Source organism: Varanus komodoensis, unplaced genomic scaffold (assembly GCF_004798865.1).
Source record: "Varanus komodoensis strain SLA01 unplaced genomic scaffold, ASM479886v1 scaffold9, whole genome shotgun sequence".
NCBI classification, from domain to species: domain Eukaryota; kingdom Metazoa; phylum Chordata; class Lepidosauria; order Squamata; family Varanidae; genus Varanus; species Varanus komodoensis.
In genome coordinates, this window is record NW_025336598.1 from 12859961 (window position 1) to 12879524 (window position 19564).

At 40.9% G+C, this 19564-nt stretch overlaps 1 protein-coding gene across 4 annotated transcripts in view; it reads right to left on the minus strand.

Annotated features, from left to right (window-relative positions):
* Positions 1 to 19564, minus strand: part of PPARGC1A (PPARG coactivator 1 alpha) — a 221233-nt gene that overhangs the window by 29845 nt on the left and 171824 nt on the right. For all 4 annotated transcript variants that reach the window (XM_044417824.1, XM_044417826.1, XM_044417823.1 and 1 more), the window contains exons 4-7: positions 15186 to 15308; positions 13785 to 13989; positions 8278 to 8323; positions 8095 to 8168 (exon numbers count right to left, since the gene is read on the minus strand). In XM_044417824.1, coding sequence (XP_044273759.1) covers positions 8095 to 8168; positions 8278 to 8323; positions 13785 to 13989; positions 15186 to 15308 — 448 coding nt within the window. The remainder of the gene's footprint in view (positions 1 to 8094; positions 8169 to 8277; positions 8324 to 13784; positions 13990 to 15185; positions 15309 to 19564) is intronic.

Sequence of the window (19564 nt, forward strand, 5' to 3'; positions counted from 1 at the left end):
GTGCAAAACATGACAGCATGGACAGTGGTGCTGCTAGGGCTGGATCTGGGGCCTCAAGCCTAGGGCCCTACCATTCAGGAGAATTCCACATGGGCAGATAGGAATCAGCACGGCAGGAAATTAACATCACGGCCTGGGTCAGCATAGGAGTGCTGGGGCTTCCTTTCCCTTTCTACAACAATATGGTGCTTCTGCCTGCATAAATGTGTTTAGCATCAAGCAGCAGACTTAAGTGGGTCTGAAATGCACACCCTTTTTCTTTTGTTAGAGTTAGAAAACAAGTCCTTTGCTTGTTTCTCCACTCACTTAAATGTATCTGGAACGTAGAAGGCACATTCAAAAAGCATGACATGGAAAGGAAGAAAAGTATTAGTTGTGCACTTCTCAAGTAAGGTAATTTACATTTTCACCTAAATTTCCCCTTTACTGCCACCTGCTAAGGCCAGTAAGTAGAGCCCAGCTGAACCACTGTGAATGAAGGAGAGAGAGAAAGCATCAAGATGTACACTTGATGTGGAAAATCTTCAGGCTTAGAACTTCTTTTCTAGATGGCAGGTGAAACTTTTTGAAAATAAAGGACAACATGAAGTAAGCATTATGGGGATTTATGAGACTAGCTACATATGTAAACTCATGAAGAAACTTTTTTGATGTTAACTGTAGGTCCTATCCTTATGGAATTACTATTGTAAGATAAGAAATCACTGTTTCAGGAGTGGGATGCAAACCATATACATCCTACATGTTTCTCATGTGATCCAGGGCTTCTGATGCTATTTGTTTATATCCTGCCTTTTATCTACAAGGAGCCCAGTGTGGATTACATATTTTTTTCCTCCCAAGGACCTAGTGAGGTAGCTGATGCTGAGTGTTAGGGACTCACCCAAAGTCACCCAGTGAGCTTCACGGCCAATCGAAGACTAAAACTCGGATCTCACAGATCCCACACCAACCTCCTAACCACAGTGTCATACTAGCTCTCTCACTGACACCAGGAAAGAGCTGTGATAAAGCCACAAAATCAGACCTTGGAACATATTCTTAGTACTCAGACACTATCCTAGGATGTCTCATTCATCAACAAAGTAAAGCTCCTAAAAAAGATTTCAAATTTATGCTTAGGCTCACACCAACAATCAACTACACATTTGGGATTGATTCAGATTAGGTTTGCAGAGGAAAATGCAGCTAATTGCCTGTGATCCATCAAGCACAAACAGTAACATTTTCTTTGATGAGAAACTTTAAAAGTCTTTTAAGATAACAATTAAAAAGATCCTGCTCTTGACAAGGGTTAATAATTATCAGGAACCTCTTGCCTGTTTCGCAACAAACACTTTATTTCCCCTCCAGTTAAACACAGTTGTTCATCAAGAGTGCAGCACTCTTTCATTTTCCCATCTGGAAACAAAGATGGAGTCAATAGCAAGAAGCAGTCAACAGTGTCCATTACTGAGATGATAACCATGCAAGAAAAATGATTGCAAAGGCCACAAACTCAGATGCTCAAATTTAAGTCCTTCCTTGAAATTCAACTGTTCGCATTCATCACCGGTTGACCTTGCTTCTTCCCTTCTCTCTGTCTATTATGCTTAACCCTCCCGTCATTGTCTCTCCAACTGTCAAAATTTAGATTGTAATCCCTTTAAAACAGCAACCATTCCAGTAATCCGAACTGTACAAGGGCATGCCTTCTCTATTCCTTCCTGTCATATCAGGGATGTGCAACTTTGGCGCTACAGATATTGTGTCCTGTAATTCCCATCAGCCTTAGCCAGCACAGCCAATGGTAACGGTGATGGGAGTGTAGCTCAAAGCATCTGCATCACACCCTTGCTTTCTAATACAATTGGGATATGCCTGGAAGGACAATTTATTGAATATGGTTGTCAGTCTGGAGAAAGGTGAGGGGGTTTTTTTCCTTTTACAGAGCTGTAAGCCATATACATGCACCGTAAGATTCTGGAGTATCCAAATGTCAGTGAAATAGTTTTAAAATGGCATCAAAACCAGAGTGGGGAGGATGCTAAGATTCAATTAGATTCATTTTACTGACTGCTCAGTAAAAGTAGAAAATGAATGAAAGAAAGAAAGAAAGAAAGAAAGAAAGAAAGAAAGAAAGAAAGAAAGAATAAAATAAAATAATCTCTGTTCCTTCCTTAAGTCATATTGTACAAATCCACAGAATTCATGATTTTTAACTTTTTTGTTTTTACTTCCATACTACTTTTGAACAAATATGACTAGACTCCTAAGCAATTGCATAACCTTGTTTTGCTTCTTGTCAGAAGCAGCAATTCTAACAGAAAATTGACTCATATGGGGTTTGGATGAATCCCATATTTGAAGTAAAAAATAACTTGGTTATTCTAAAGCAGCTAAAAAAGAGAAGAGGTGAGGCAAGAACTGACAATGACAACATCTTCATGGCTGGAGAAAGGGGACTGGATTCAACTGAGTTAGTTGAACTTAGAGTACACTGACTTCATGGGGACGAGTGAACCAAGACTTAATTTTTGTCCCATTGATTTCAATGGGAAATTCAATTAACTTACGTCTGGACCCAACACAGGGGAAATACAGTCTTCAACAGCACAGGATCTGGGTGGGAAAATTTAGCAACTTAGTACTTGTCATGTTTAATTTGTGATATTCAACAAGATATCTAGGAGATAAGGGCCTGGCCAGCATCAGACTAGAAAGGGGAAAGAAAAATAAATGTGGGAATTTTATATTCATCCACTTCAGAGACATGTCATGACTAAGGAATGGCCCTGAATCAATGAATTATTTCTTGTTGTACCACCATAAAACTCAGAATAGTTATGTTGCAAATGTTGGCAACCAATGGATGGCTTTATACTACATGCCTCTCAGTATGTCTATTTCATATTAGAAAGAAACCGTTTTGGGATATAAAGGAAGAACATGAGAATTGCATCAATGATCAAACCGCATTTGGGTCCCGTTCAGTTCATGATTCTGTTTTTAAATGGCTGGTTAAATACATCTGAAAATGTATTTACTTAATTTCTATACTGCTCAATAGCCAGCCAGAGGTTCATGTCCCCATTTGCATCCCATGAAAGTGGAAAGAAGTTTTATCTGCCGGTGGCACCTGTTGAAATCCAGCATCTGATAACCAAAGTATACTTCTTCTAAACATGGAGTTTCCATTTGGTTTAGAATTATCACAATTAATACTAATAGTAAGAGATTCACAGTATAAATAAATCTATTCTGAAGCATCACATCCCTACCAAGTAGGTCATACAGATACATTGTATCCATACCGAGGCATCACAGAGTTAGTTGTTGGGCCCTTGATGTCAACTTTATTGCCTTTATTGATACTTCTTCTTAGCAATACATGCAAAAGAAATAATCAGGTGCTATTTAAATGCATGTAAAATCTTAACAATCTCTTCACACACCTAAAACTCCTCCACTTATTCCTAAACCATTTGCAGGCCTGCCATCTTAAAATGCAGCACAGCACTGTCTTGTCACTAGATTTGGGTTACTGGAGCCAGACAAGATCTACAAGAAGTGTCAGGCAAAACCTTTAGGTGAGGTGTGTGTGTGTGTGGTGGGAAGAATAGGTTCAGTAACAGAAAAAATAAATTTCAAATTTACTGATGGAACTTTTCTGAATATTCAGAATTCTGAACTCTTGATACATAATCAGGCTTGCAACTATTTCAATAAAATTCTAGAAAAAAGTATCTTTAATGTATAGAATGAATTTTAAGATTCAGCTTTTTCAAAACCTGCTCAGAATATATGGGTGAAGAGGAGAAATCTATCAATTGACTGTTTGCGCAGAAACGAACACATTTGTGTTAGAAAGGAGAGGGCAGTGGAGAATATGAGAGTATGAGAGAGAGAGAGAGAAAGAGAGAGAGGGAGAGGGAGAGGAGAGGGAGAGAGAGAGATCAAGGAAGTTGCTATTTATATTATAATAGTTTGTGCTTTGATAGCATCAGCAAGCCCACTAATGGCCTTTTCAGTTCAACAGTAAGATCAAGGCAACCACTATTTAAATTGTTATAAATAGAGCTAGGGCAGCACACAAGGTACTATCCCAGCAGAAGCTGCAACACTACTATTCAGCTATAGCTTGGCGTTTCCTGGGTCCATCTCTGAACTATATTATTATTCAAAACAACTTTAGGGATTTGTAAATTTGTAAAGTAAATTGGAGCCTACCTGAGACATTTGCTTACTTTCACTCTAAAGGCTCTCTGAGGGCCAAGATACCCCACTGGCAGAAGCAAATGGTCAAAAATTCCCTAGACTAAATTTTCCTAGGTAGGAAAGGGAACAGCTCTAAGTCTGAATGCTCCCTGATTCAGTGATGTGGGGTGGGGGGGGGGGGGAGCCTTATATATAGAAAACTAGCCTGCCGTGGTGAAAAGTTTTGTCTAGCCTTCTCCCCAAACTCAGATGTGTTCTTCCTAGAGGGGCAATCCCCCTTCATTTTATGTCCCCATTTGCAGGCCATGAACGTGGAAGGGAAGTTTCATCTATTTTGGGAGGCAGGGGGCAAATTTCAATTGATATGCTAAGCTTGCACTAGTACTGGGCTTTCTGGGAACACCAAAATGGTGCTAGCTCAAAAAGCTAGGAGAGCTCTGTTGAAGTTTTCCGCCCTGCTCTCAAAATTGAAATGGTAAAGCAGGTGCACAGTTTCATCCCCACTTCACCTGCAAAGTGCCTCCTCCCCCATGCTTCTTGGTGTTCTCTTTTGAGAACTTTTAGCTAAAATTCAATTTTTCCTCCCATGGAACATGTTCCAACATGTAAACTTCACCCACAGGTATTCTGAAGTGGTACTTTCCAGAGGTTCACTGATGCTGGAAAGCTGTTTCCTAGGAACTGGTTTGTGTAATACCCAATTATTTCAAAATGTTACTGCCATGCATTGTGGGGGTGATGTTAAAAAAAAAGAATAGTGAAATTACACTGGCTGCCAGTCCATTGTCATAGGAAAGTCACATCCCTGTGTGAGCAATTTCAAACAGGCTCATAATATTTGGGAGCTTTTATTACAGGCTGAACAACCTACATGTGGCTATCATTTCTAAATTTACAGTGGTGCCTGTAACATTATGCCCAGCCCTTAATCAGCATGGTTATCTGGATGCAGGCAGAAGACAGGCCTAAAGGCATGGAAGTTCTCTTTCTTATTTTGACCCACAATAGTTCATTCACACTTACACATCATCACTTGATGCTGCAGGCATAAGTATGGTCAAAAGCTGCATATATCTGCTAATTCTATGTAAACCTTTGCATGTGCCAAACCCACAAAGGAGCACTGTTTTGCCCAAAATCTTCCACCAACCCTGAGGTTTTTAATCACACAGAAAGATAGCTGTAGATCACATTTAGCCCTAAGCCCTATTCAGGTGTCCCAAAAGTAACAAGTACTAACATGCAAGGAATGGTTGCATGAGAGCACCACTATCTATCATCTCTTTCATCACGCTTTCTGTAAGGGGACTGAGCCCTTTAACCATGGGGGTTCCCCACACAATCTGGAAACTGAAAACTGGCATTCCAGATCTCATGCAGAGCCCACAGAGATACAGAAAGCTCTTCTTTCCAGAAAGTTACTCTCCACATGCAGAGGGTGATGGAGGCAACAATGAAGAGGGTGATGCCAGCACACACCTCTCCTTGTGCATTTACAGTTTTGGAACAGTTGAATATAGCTCCAGCTAACCCATTTTCTATAGAAACATGTTCAGCATCTGCAAAATAACCAGGTGCCTTCTGGTTTCCAGAAATGCATTTTAACAGTGAACCAACAAAAGAAGTTCGTGCAAGAGAGATGTGAATGGGATCAATTCAGAAGATCAAAAAGCCCTGTCTAAATTGAGATTGTCCATTGACTTTGCTGGAACCAATCTAATCTAAATTATCTGAGGATTTGCTGCTAAGAGGGAATGTTAAATTTATACACTTACAGATTGACAGTGAAGACGGGCTTTGCTGGAGCTGTAGTCCTAATAGGGCTCTTGAAGAATGTTTGCAGATCCCAAGCTACAATTCTTGTTTACATGAGTTGTCCCAAACTGAGGCCCTCTAAATATTTTAAATTTCAGTATCCATGCCCCAGCCAACATGGTCAATGGTCAGATAGGACTGAAGCTGAAAACATCTGGGAACTGTTTGGAAAAAGCTGCCCCACATATTTGTGGAAGGGGGTTGCCACGCAACAAATTGTAATGTGAAAGGTAAGGGGTCAGGGTTTGGTAGAGAGACTTGATAAAATTTGGAACAGGTTTTAACAATAGCCAGTTATATGCTATAATGTTATAGCTATAATGTTATAGCTATAACAACAGCTATAATGTTTCTATAATCTTACAGATCTTCAGCAATGAGAGTAGCATGTTTTTCTTCAACTAAATTTATCATCATTATCATCACTTTGCATTCATATCTTGCCTTTTTTCCTCTTGTGAGGAATCCATGGTGCCAAATTAGAACCAAAGCACATCATTTAAGTGATTACCCATATCATTAGTATAATATGCAAAATAGGTATTGTGATGTCATATTTTATTATGAAGGTTGGCTACTAAAAAAATGTGATTAATTGAATGTAATTTAGTCTATAGTGGATTTTAACCTATAACCCTAAAATCATTGTCTGCTGTACATAACAATAATCCGCACAGAGCCAAAGCCAAAATCATCGCTCCTAAGAGTTCTTGCAACTCCTGCCATGCAAGAGGTCACAGCATGTCACTCAGAGCCAAAGCAGATATTACTTCATATCCATATTTAGCAGCTACATCTTTTAAAACTCTAGAGAGTAGGTATACAGGTGTATCTGTACCTTCACACTTGGGACTTAATTCAGAGCAGTGGCCCTATATGTACACTAGAACAAGAAAAGAAAAGAAGGAGTAGCTACGAGTAGCTTTTTGTGAGCCGCCCCGAGGCTTCGGCGAATGGGGCAGCATAGAAATTTTCTAAACAAATAAATAAAAAATAAATACTAGGTACACATGTAAACTAGAGCCTGTTTTGGTCATCAGAGGAAACAAAACAAGTAATTTAGGTGTCACACACGATTATTTGGAAGAAAATCCCACTAATATCAGTGGATTTTTTTTTAAGTGTACATGGATAGTTAAGTTGAAATCCTATCTTTATATAGTTGGACATAAGCCTCACTGAATATAGTGCAACTTACATTTGAAAAAACTTGCATAGGGTTGAACAGTTACCTACTTGTTGGATTTCTGCAAAAGGAGTATGTAAGCACAGTATCTTCAAATTAATTATAAGCAATTAAAGCTTGGATGGATCAAGAATGGGACAACGAATGTGCAAGGCAGAGGGACAAAACAAAACTGAGTCCATTATCTGTTCTTCTCTCCTTTTTAAAAGTTGTAGAATAGCTCTGACTCAGCAATGCCATCCTAAGCATGATGGTCCCTTTGCTCTTGCCTAATAAAAATCGTTTGACCATGTTTTCTCCTCTAGAATTAACCAGCTTCTAAAATGCTGATCAGATGGTGCAAGACTTTGGTGGTATGGTATATGATCCAGTTCACATTCACACTCAGCTGATAATTACATGGACAAAAATTCTGACATGACTCCACTGGAAAGCATCGTGCCTGAGGCAATACTAATGTTTTGCCTAACACGCTTAGGATTGCTCATTCATGCCTGTAGGCCATTAGCTGATGCTGCAGTTGTCAAGGAATGAACACGCATGTGTGAACTGGCTCTGAGGTTCCATGCAAGGGAAAAGGGCAGAAAGGGAAAGTAAATGAAAATAGGTATTTAGTGATATAATAGTCTTTAGGGGACTGGGAATTTGTTCCAGATAAATTATTTCCTTCCTTTTTCCTCCCCAGACATTATGTTATGCTATGTAACAGTGGAATCATAATTTTAAAGCAAATCTCATCTTAGGGAACTGTGTGGGGAAAAATCGTTGTTAAACTACATTAAAATTAATATCTTAAGAGACCGCAGTAACATATAACTATGCACTTCATAATGTCAAGCTAGCAATAAAACCTCACAGAAAACACAGATATATATATCTCACATTGCACTTCTCACCTGCAGTTCCAGAGAGTTCCACACTTAAAGTTTGTTCAATAGTCTTGTTCTCAAATGGGGAACCCTTGGGATCACTGGAAGACAGGGCACATTTATAAAAACAAGCTGAAATGGAGTTGCTGTAGCCAAAATGTATTTAAAACCCCCTCCCTGTTGTAAATATTTACAGTTCTTGATACTTACTTTGGAGACTCAGGCGTCAAAGGAAGCGATAAACTCATTGGTTTGGCTGAAGGGGTGGGGAGATGGAAAATCAAGAATGAAATATTGTGAAATGACAAGAGCATTTTGTACAATGCAAACTGCAACTATAATTGCTGTTTAAATTAGACTGAATAGAACTGGAACAGCATGGCTGCTTCTGGAAAATGGGAGAACCTCACATTTCCTATTTCTCCTAAGCCTTGAATCCTTAAATGATGGGTGAAACTCCACCAGTGGTTTGCATTTTCCGTCCTCCTCTCCATGGACTGCTACTTGTAGGAGCAGAGAAGTTCACAGCATTGTGAAGTTTTACCTCAGACTTCACCGACTTGACACTCTCTAGATGTGCTGGAGCACAATTCCACAACTTCCAGACAGCATGGAATTGCAGCCCAACACATCTGGAGGGCCCTAGGTTGGGGAAGACAGTTTTAGCATGTAGTGTTACCTGCTACCATGGAAGAAAGAAAGAGGGAATGCAAGATGGTTTTTCAGCAGCTGCCACTCTTGTATTATGTCTAGTTCCAGCACCCATCTATATATTATTCCAGATACATAAAAGGAAACTACTTTGGAACCCTTAAGTGGTCACATTCATTGCAGATTGATGCATGTCAACCGCTGAGCCACTGCAATACAAACCTGAAGAATTTAGTAAACTACCAAACAAAATGCACAGAACATACTGTGAAAATGTGCTGCTCTCACGTTTAATTTAAACTACAGTTCACGTTTCACTTGGAGACGACAGCAGCAGTATAACTACAAAGCGACAGAACTCTATGAATATTCAGTTGATTTTACTTGTACAATATACAGTTTTATATACAGCAGTAGGGAAATAGGTTGCTTCTGTGAGGCCAAGACCCAACCAAATATGATCCAAGTGCTTGCAAATTATTTGGCAAAGAGGGGAAAGAGAGTTGCAGATGGCTTAAATTGGGTTTAACTCTGCCACGCTAAAACCCTGACATGAATGAACAACAGAGTTTGTAGCTGTAAGGCGATGAGCCTTTTGCGGGGCTTGTTTGCTAAAATCAATTGCAATGCCATCTTCTGTTGCTGTTTTCAAACCACAGAGTGTTGTTTAGTTGCCAGAGAAAGCGATAGCCCTAAGACAGGGCTAAGGACCTCAGGCTTCTTTCTCCAGGTATGTCAGAATGAGGGGCCAAAATCAAGGCTGCAGGCTGTTTTCTGCTTGGCTTTAAGGGCTTTGCTATTCAAGTCCGAGAAATCACCATTATGCCGCATGAGATTACTATCCTGATCATTTGCTGCTGTCATCTGGTGCTGCTCTTATCCTTACCAGAGACAATCCGGATAGTTTGGCCGCAGTCTCCAGCTCCCAGATTTTGACTCAAGAACTGTAGCATGTGATACTTGGCTTTTTAAACTCTAGAATAAGTGCAAAGGCCTGATCTTCACAGAACCCAAGCACAGGGAAGGGGCTTTATTTTTCCTGCCTCACTGCAGGACTGGGGCACCTGCAATATCTATTCCCAAACAGAAACCCAGGATGCCCAAAGTGATGCATGCTTTGAGCGAGAGGCTCAACATCTGAGAAGAACTAGCGTGGTTCTGGATCGGGACCATGGTGCTAAGTGAGAGCATTATGGCTTTCCCCACAGTGCCATTTTCCTGTTGAAAATCTCTCATTCTCATTTAACACATTATTTGCCCCAATAAGGGAAACCTATATATACAGGGTGGGAGGTACTTTAGGAAAACGATGTAGGAAAAAAGCATTAATTTTCTCTCTTAGACCCACAGTTCAAATCCATATTTCTATACGTACACACTACCAGCAGCAGCTTTAGCTATTGACCAATTGTTTAAAAGAAATGGAAGATCAGTTTTCTCTTCTGGTTTGGCCCTTACCAGATCACTGGCATCAGCATGCATGAAAGACTTGTCCTGAATTACTTCTACTGCAATGCATACAATAGAATGCATATTCAATTCCATTAAAGGTGATCTGAAAGTTCTACCTGAGTGAATCATCTCTTTGTTTCTCTCTTAACCGCATATTTACCAATGGAAAAGAGTTACATGCTGCACTGAAACTTTCCTGCTCATTAAGAGCAGTAAGGCTTCTCTCTCCATAATGTAATTCTTTGGCCACTTCATTGATTTTGGTTTCTTCTCCAGGGCATGAAATATGCTCGAAAAAGTAAGCATTGACATTTAGTCGGTCTTCAATAAATATATAGAATCACAACTATTGATTTAGTCAGGGCTAAGGATCTATAAGGAAGGGCTTTTCTTTTCCTTCTTTGCTTTTCACCTTGTCTTATCCCTAAATCAACTCTCTTGAGTAAAGTGATGAGATAGGTAGTGCTCCACTTACAAGGGAAAGGTGGAGGGGTCCAGCCCCTTACCTTTTGTGATGCCCTTTGGTTTTGAACAACCACATGATTTTCTGAAACCCTAACAGAGAGCGGGGCTGCTTATTTACTTACTTGCATGATATACTTAGCAGATACCCCATAGCAATTGTTATTTAGGCAACACTGAGGCATAATAAGAACTGTTTGAAATCACAATTTGTCAAATACAGTTGAATTCATCAGGCCCCAGTCCCACTTTTCCCAGCTTGTGGTATGACTTAGCCTTCAAGTTTGTTGGTACGTGCCATTGAATCGTCCCCAACTTATGGCAACTCTATGTCCAGTCCTTGACTACCCTGCTCGACTCTTGTAATCTTGCCTTCGAGAAAATAATAAGGTTAAAAGCCCTGTTTGTCTAGATCACCCCGAGAAACACATGGTCATTACATAAGAGGAGAAGCACAAGGACCAGTGGCATAGCAGATTTTAGCATCGATGGACAATTCAGAACACTCATCAAACTACAGATATTTAAGACATCGCTACTCCCAGGCTTGCTTTGGCCTCATGGTTTTGGTAAATGAGTAATTTAGGAGCAGGGGAAGAGATATGCGATTATATTTGTTTCTAACTCTGTTCATCAGAGCCGTAACCCACAACTTGAGTTGGGTTTCTCTCAGTCACTGATGCTGGAGTCGCTGAAGGCTGCTGATGTTACTAAGGCTTAATGCTTTGGAAAAAGAGTCAACAGGTGAGTTTTTAAAGAAGCTGTATCTTTAAATACAGTTCTCCATGGGACTATAAACTTTGAGGAAGGGATAATAGGAGAGAGGGATAAGAAGAGCAACAGAGTTGGGCAAAGGGTGGAGATGCCTATGCATTCTTGCAGCACTGCTGTAGAACTCAGGAATAGTGCCAAATGCCTTTGAATACACTGGAGAATACTAAATGCCATTACAGATGTTTAGTTGGTCATAAACATTTTTTTAAGTGAGCAAGAGAGGTGAGGATGGTTCTTACACTTGACACAGTTTAGAAAATAAAACAATAAAATGGGGTTGACACATTTATTGTCTGTTCAGAAGCTGCAAGAAGGCTGTTTTTATTGTCTCTCAAGGAATACACTGCAAGTTAACAATGTCTTCATTTTAGCCTAGTAAAAAGAAAAGAGGGTCCCTGATGAACTGCCTTGCCCAACTTGTCCAGAGCAGTAATTATTTCTTTGTGGTACATCACTAGTCTGTGCTACTGGAATCCAGTTAACCCTCCACTCACCCAGGGTTACATTTCCTTGGCTGGCTTGGTTTTCTTTCTTCACAATTACCTTCATTATCTCCTCAGTATGATGCACCGGCAAACTTAAGGTATGCCAGATATAGAACCCTGGCCCTTCCTTAAGATGTATTTATGTGCAAAAACATGCTTGTCAGGTTCATACAATGCTTTTACACTGGAATATTCTGGACACAATCAAGGTGTACACCTTATTCATCCTTGCATGTGACAAGGATCTTTACTTCAGAAAGCTTAAGGCCGCTTCCCAAGTACACAGTTGGAGATCTCAAGAAATGCCAGTTACAACTAAGGGACTGCATACAGTTAAAACATCAGGCCGTCTTCATGTGCAATGCGTGCAAAACCAGTGTTGCTATTTCACTAAGAGGCTCAAACAGCTTCACTGCACTGATTTTCAGTGGTTTCCTGTGTTTCCTTTGGTAAAACTGTCTAAAAGCAGCTTCAATATCTGAAAAGGATGTGGCCAAGGAAGGATGTGCCAGATATTTCCACATCCAGAGCCTGAACATTTTCTCTTGATATTTTTTTCAGGCATTACTTCAGACATGGTTGAGGCATAATGAGAGAGGCTGCACAGTTCTATTTAGACAGCCTTCCCCAAAGCATTGTCATCCACAGGATGGGGAGGGCTGCCTTTAGAAATGTCTGCACCACATCAACCTTCCAGGACCTTGAGGTCACCTGTGAAGGTCTTCTCTTGACACCCTGCCACCCAAGGTGAGGTGGATGGTGACTGGGGAAAGACTCTTCTTGGTGATGCTGTGTTGCTAATGGAACCCTCTCTGCTTGGATTCTACTTTTTACTTTTTTGTTGCCAGTTGAAGCCTTTCTGGACTTTTAAAGCTCCACCTGAACTTGTTTCAACCACCATTTTAATGTTCCAAATAAAACTGACTATTTGGGTAGTGGAATAAATAAAATTAGTGCAATAACCTACTCAAGAAGGCCCATCCTCTTCACTATCATTTAACACATTTCCATCTCCCCAGGCTTTTGAGCACTGCTAAGGTTAGTGTTTTCAACTTAGAGCAGTTTTGATTGTACTGCCTGTTCCAGCCTTCCCCCGTCTAGTGCCTCCAGATGCTTTGAATTCCAACTACACTGATTCCTGACCTTTGGCCTGATGGGTGGTTGATGGGAGCTGGAGACTAAAGCATTAGGAGGGCACCAAGTTGGCAATGGCTGGATGTAAATGAATTGCTGCTGTTTAATTCTGCCTGTTAGTGTATTTAGTCTTCCCTTCTGTTATTGTACTTTCTTACCACTTTGTTAGACACCCTGAAAACATATGTTGATGCAAATGTTCGAAATAAAGAACAAATATCAAGAATCACAAAATGGGCTTGCATTCAAGCATCCATCCAGTTCCTGGGTGTGAACCGATAGTGCTGAACTATCCAACCACAGGATGTCAGGCAGTGGGCAGATGCTGCAACCAACATGGGGCATCCAGGGACTAGTTTCAGTTCAGGGACTAGTTTCTCATGCGAAAGGCTCCTGGCATCTCAGAAACCTCCATTTAAAAGGCCGTTGGGTAGCAAGACTGTGAGACCACATCATGTAGGCAATCCTAGTCACAGCAAATTACTCTGGGCTAGCTGGACAATGGTCTGATCCATGGAAAGTCAAGCTGGCCCACTTAGAAGGATCTGGCCATGCCTGGCTTCCCTGCATATGTTGGTAGAGGTTGTTCAGCAGTCTTACTGGCAAACCCTCTCTTGCAGCAACAGATCCCCTCCAGCCCTCTTTGCCCCCTGCCTCATCTTTGCTCCACCACATTCTCAAATTCACAGGAAACAGGAACGACCACTTGCTGCCCTGGCAACAGATGCCCAAAATGCCCTCCTTTGGTCACAAGCCTACCTTGCAAATGATGCGTCTGGGAGTGCAAAAGCGCCTTCTTTTTAGAGGTGCATTTATCTCTGTTGCTGTTCCTGTTCTCTGTTGGTTTGGTTTGAGGAGGGTCGTCATTTGTAGTCAGATACTTGAGAAGCTCTGAGCAGGGACGCCTTTGTGGCTTTTGTGGCTGACAAATGCTCTTAGCTTTATTGCTCCATGAATTCTCAGTCTTAAGAAACAAATCACAATAAAAAGGGAAAGGGGAGGGGGGAAGAAAGCAGAAATTAGTAAACTGAACCTTATTGGAATGGATATAGGTTTTCTGAAGAGATGAAATTTTCAGTGAAGTGTTTGGTCTAAGCGCACTAGTTCTATGAGCTGTGAATAATTGTTTGCAGAACAAGGAAAGAAAATTACATTTAAAATTCCTAAATGACATTTATGTGGCTTTTTATTTCATTTCTCCTACATTTCAGTGTTTCTACTCAGCAACATATAACTAACAAGACCCTACAGTGCCTTTACTACGAACAGGGAAAAAATAAGCTGGTTTAAACCTTAATTTGCTGCTGATTGCTCAACCCCAGTGCTTACAACTCTCTTAAGTACCCCTAAACGCTCTGCTTTCAGTTACAGTCCATGGCAAGACAAACATTGTTTAATATGGCCTCACTAACAGAATCATGCCACTGCCAGCATCTGAGCCAATTAATGGCCGACAGCAGACCTTTCTGCTAAGGTTCCTGCATAATCTTTTTCAAAGTTAGACGCTGGTGAAGTGGCAGCCTAGAATTGCATGTCAACACATCAGCCTATCGGTAATATTTTAATAGCAATGTCTACTAGGCAGTGCATAGGAAAAGAATAATAGACTGTAAAAATGCCAGTTCATTCTGCCAAAAAGAAAAAAGGCACAACATGAATTATTCAGAATATTAAAAGGAACCAAGGCAGCTTCTCTTTATATTTGGGATATCCTCCCCATATACTTTAAAGGGGGATAACATAATTTTAAATAAACAAGCCTCTTCTCCCCTCCCCACAAATGGGAAAGGTACCAGACCTGTGACTTCCCTGCACTGCGTCGAAATGGACTCTGAGGTGAAGGAGCAGGTAAGTGTCTCCTCACTTCACTTCCACCCTTGTTATGTAAGGGTGCTCTGTGCTGAGGTATGGACACGATGGCCCAGTTTTGTGATATGCCTCTTCTGAAGGAGAAGAGGGGAAGCCTGTGGCTCCAAGGGGGCCATTGTGCAAACAGACCACATGGCATGAGGAGTGTGACAGAAGAGTGGAACACACACTACTCCTTGATCATTGGCCTGACAGGTGTTTGAACTGGGCCACACCTTGCCATTGAAGACATGATCTAAAACACAATCACAGAACAATTTTTTGTATGCATTGCATAGGTTAACTCAGTACCTTAACCGCCACAGGGCTTGTTCTGATCCTGTGATTGGCGTTTGCATGGTTGTGTGTGCTGAGGCCACTGCATTCATTGTAATTTATCTGGGTGTTAGCTGGAGCCAACAAGAGTTTCTTAAGCTGCAGGTATAACAAGGGGGAAGGTTTATAGGGTGGGGGGAGGGAAAGGTTAGAAAGAAAAAGACATGAACTTTTGCATCTTAGAAATCCACATAAAATAAATGATTTGAAACTAACACACTGGTCCAGTTCAGAGAAACATCTACATGTTGAGGACTGCACAAATCATCACAATTGTGCCCATACAAGCCTGTTGGATGTCTACATGTGGATGTAAGATGTGAAGAGAGCCTTTGTCCAATGGCCTATACTCAATAGGCACAATGTTAAACCACACAAGCATTATCCAGATAAAAATCTAGGAAATTTCTGCACAGTTTCGGCCTGCAAATGTCAGACTTTATTTGTACAAGTCCTATGGATGAATTATGTTCAATCCATGAATATTTTGCAGGCCTAAAGGACACCGTAGAGAGCACACAGAAGCACTTTCGTGTTCCAGTTGTCTGTAGAAGCTTGTCCAAACAGGCAAATGTTAATTAATGGCAGGAAGATACAGTCTAACATGATAACTTCCCAGGCTTCAACTGTAGAATAGGAGAGCTGAAAGCATTGCTGGACAAGGCAAATATATCCTTTGTTCTAGGTTATCCTTGGCAGCTAAAGCAGCAACCAATTATGATGGATCTACCAGCTATGAGGAGTGACAGCAGATCAGGATGGTACGAAGAACATGCCTTTGTGTGTTATGCTGCCTGCATGTACCAAAATTATCCACCCAGTTCCTGAAAAGTAGTCTCAAATTTCTACTCAGACATGAAAGCCCCTTGGGCAGGGTCACTACATGATGATTCAACATTTACCAATGAAGCAGGAAATCTCCCTGTAGGATTGTGAAGGAACTTCCTTTATTTTTGAAGTAAAACGTTTGTGAATCAGTCTGACTTCCAGAAACAGATTATTAGATGTTCCAACCCAGTGGTTTTTAATATGTAGATGGTTAAAGGACTGTTTGACATCCCAGTAGATTATGTTATGGGAAGGCAAGAAATACACCTGATAGCTTAGGAGTGGAAGTATGCTTAATGTGAGTTCTCTGTAAAGAAGCATTTAGAGGGGGCCTTATCATCATCTTTGATGAGCTGGTACATGCCTTGCCCCTGCTGGCTGTTGCCAGGGTGGGGTGGTGCCTCCTTCAGGTGAGCCTGCATCTGACCACTGAAAAGACAGAATCAGGAGAATCAGAAGAGTTCTGTGTGTGCCTGAGAGAGGCAGAGAGACTGAGAGACCACTCCGTCTGCCTAGAGTATGAAGGCATAGCTAGCTGGATCTTCTCCTTCTCCATGTCTTACTGGTTCCAGCAGTGGCATGTTTTAGCCTCCCCCTTTTGAATGGGTCAATGCAACATGCTATTCTTTTGGTACAAAGATGTTTCTCCTGGTCAGATGGTATCACAAAACAGTCTGCTCTGTTGTCCCTTTGAATCTTTATTTCCCTGCTGACTTTATTGGCATGTAAACTTCGATTTTCTTAAATAAATGCAATATAAGTCACTATCGTAGTTTGTTCCAGAGGTCTCTTCTTTCACTCACACTACTACCAGTCCAAAGATACTGAGAGATCTGAAAAAATCCTTCCTGGAGGAGGATCTTTTATAAGACTCTGCACAATGATTGGGGATCCTTCTGCATTGTCAGAATCCCATTCTAACAACTGAGACAGAGGCAGTTGTTTTATATGCCTTTTATAAGTTGGTGAGTCTTTCTGTACCTGCCCCTCTTTGACCCTGCATCAGTCATTCTACTCTACATAAGGGCTCAGCATTAATTCCTAAAAGGAATGAATTTCACAATGTGGGAAGTGGCCCTGTGGTTTGAGCCTCAGCTCCTACAGAATGAGAAAGATCAAAAACCTACTTCACAGAGTTGTCAAAAAGATGAGCAACATAAGGCTTGCAAAACCATTTTACACACTGAAAAGTGATATATTAGCAGTTATCCCTAGGCCAAAAAGGATGTTTATTTTTTTTAAGGTATGCTGCATTTCATTTATAATTTTACAAATAACAGCACTGGGAAGCCTGTTTTGCCTAGGGACCACACAACTAATTTTAAATGGAGATTGTGCCCCAGGGCATAGGAAAAGACTTTCAAATTCACAGAGGCATGAGCATTTGCTGTCATATGCTCAGGCACATAGCTATGCACTTAATTTCATGTACCTATACAAAGGATACACATTTTCCCCTTTATCACCAGTGGCTTGATGGGAACTCAGGCAATGCAAAACAACTCAAAAGGAGAAGGAAAATATAGGGCAGAGTAGAGCAAGGCAGGACACCTGTGGTCCTTCACCTAATTTCAGAAGCTCTGCACAAGCAATCAATTCAGAGAGGTCTGGTACTGTCCATCCCCAGGCAGCCTACAGGGCAGGAAGATAAAGAGCAGGCAGAAAAAAAAGAAACAAAAAAGTCTAGCAAAAGGAATGGCAAAAGAAGCAAAAGATGGGCAATCCACTGACTGTTGGTTCCGGCTCCCCTCACCCCCAGCATGCACCTCTTGGCAAATACCCAGGAAGAAATGCAGCCCTGGGGGTTGGGAAGAGAAGGTTCCAAAGCCCTGATATAGGAAGTCCAATGGAAAGAGCATTTTTGTTTTCTATTTTGTCCTCTCCCCATGGGGCCATGCATAACCAGTGGCAGTGGTGAAGAAAGCATGGCATTCCCCAGGCCCATTAGTAGCCTGAGCCCCTGCAAGTCCAACTAGATGCTGCCATTTTGTTTAGCCTGGTATAGAAGATCTAGTAGGCATAAAAGCTGAATAATCTCAGTCACAGCCCTCTCTCCGGTGCTGAAGAACATGTTGCTGACTCTGGAGTTTAGTCCTTTTTTCAACACATATCCCACAAACATGGGCAACTTTAAGGTGGTTCATGCATCAGCTAAAGGAGCCAAATGTAAAAGGACAGTTGAACTGTGTGCATGCCTGTGGGGGTTTTGCTGTTGTTTTGGTGAGGAGCATAATTCTGAAATGACTTGCTTAGTAAAGAAAATGCTTCTGGTATAAGACAACATTTGCTTACAATAAAGGAGAATTAAGCATAGTGATACAGAAAGCTTATAGTTATTCATACTTATGATGGAATTGCTGAATTAATAGGATCAGTTCAAGATCCATTGATTTCCTATGCTAAGAATGACTAAGTTTGGATCCAACCCATAATGTTGAAAGGCAAGACTGCAACTCAAAGTAAACTTCTAGGCATTGGCTAGTTGTCTTTTTTCCCTTCAGTCTTGTCCAGGCGAAGTAATATGAAACTTCTTGGTCAATGATAGTATCATTCAGAAATGCACATTACAAAATCATTGAGATTTTCACAACTGTAAGATACTAAACTTTTCAAAAATATTGTGATTGAAAGATGTAAAAATCTTCTGGTAACAGAATCGGATTTTGCAAACTTAGAAAGTCTTTGCAGGATCTCTTTTAGTTGTGTAACATCTTGGAAAACCTTCTGATTCCAACCTTCAGAACACATTACCCCAGAATAGCTCCAATCAGCTGAAAGGGACTACAATTGTGTAGGAACACTGAGGATTTATGTCTTATGACCCTACTTTTAAAACGGAACATTTTACATAGAAACTTCCAATGATTTAAAATCTGACTTGTAGCCCATCTAGAGAGGTTTCCTCCCACGTTTCATGAATTCTGTAGTATTGATATCCACAGCTGTGGACAGAAGGCAGGAAAGCCCCAGATATTACAGTTCTAGCTCTTGCAATGCATTCTAATAATTGATATGAGAGAGCAAGGAGTGGGCCAGCAACCTCACAGAAGGTTTGCCGCATTCTGTAGTAAATGCAGTGTTTGGACCAGTGCCTGCAGGGTTGTACTTCTGTACAACAAACAGCCACAACTAGACTGTGACCTTTTGCATCTATTCTGAAGGATGAACAAGAATTTCACTTCTGATCACACATCATACAGACATGCCTCATATGCAATCGTAACATTAGCAAGGGCACCATTCAGAAATGTGCATATATGAAAATGCTGCTCTTTGGAATGCTTATTAAAAAGGGGGGTTTATGCCTTTTACACACACTTTCCTCATTCAAAAAAGCAGAAAACAGGGCAAACATTAAAATATGTGTGAGATGAAATGAGCTTCAAGGTAATTTTCAGAAAATTTAGGTGAGTTAGTCCTCTCATCTCTATCTGTTCTGCTTCTGTGGGCGTGAAGACAGACCAATGTTCTAGGAGGGATAGGGCAGCCTTCTACAACCAATCTTCTGGGCTACAAGTCTCTGTGTT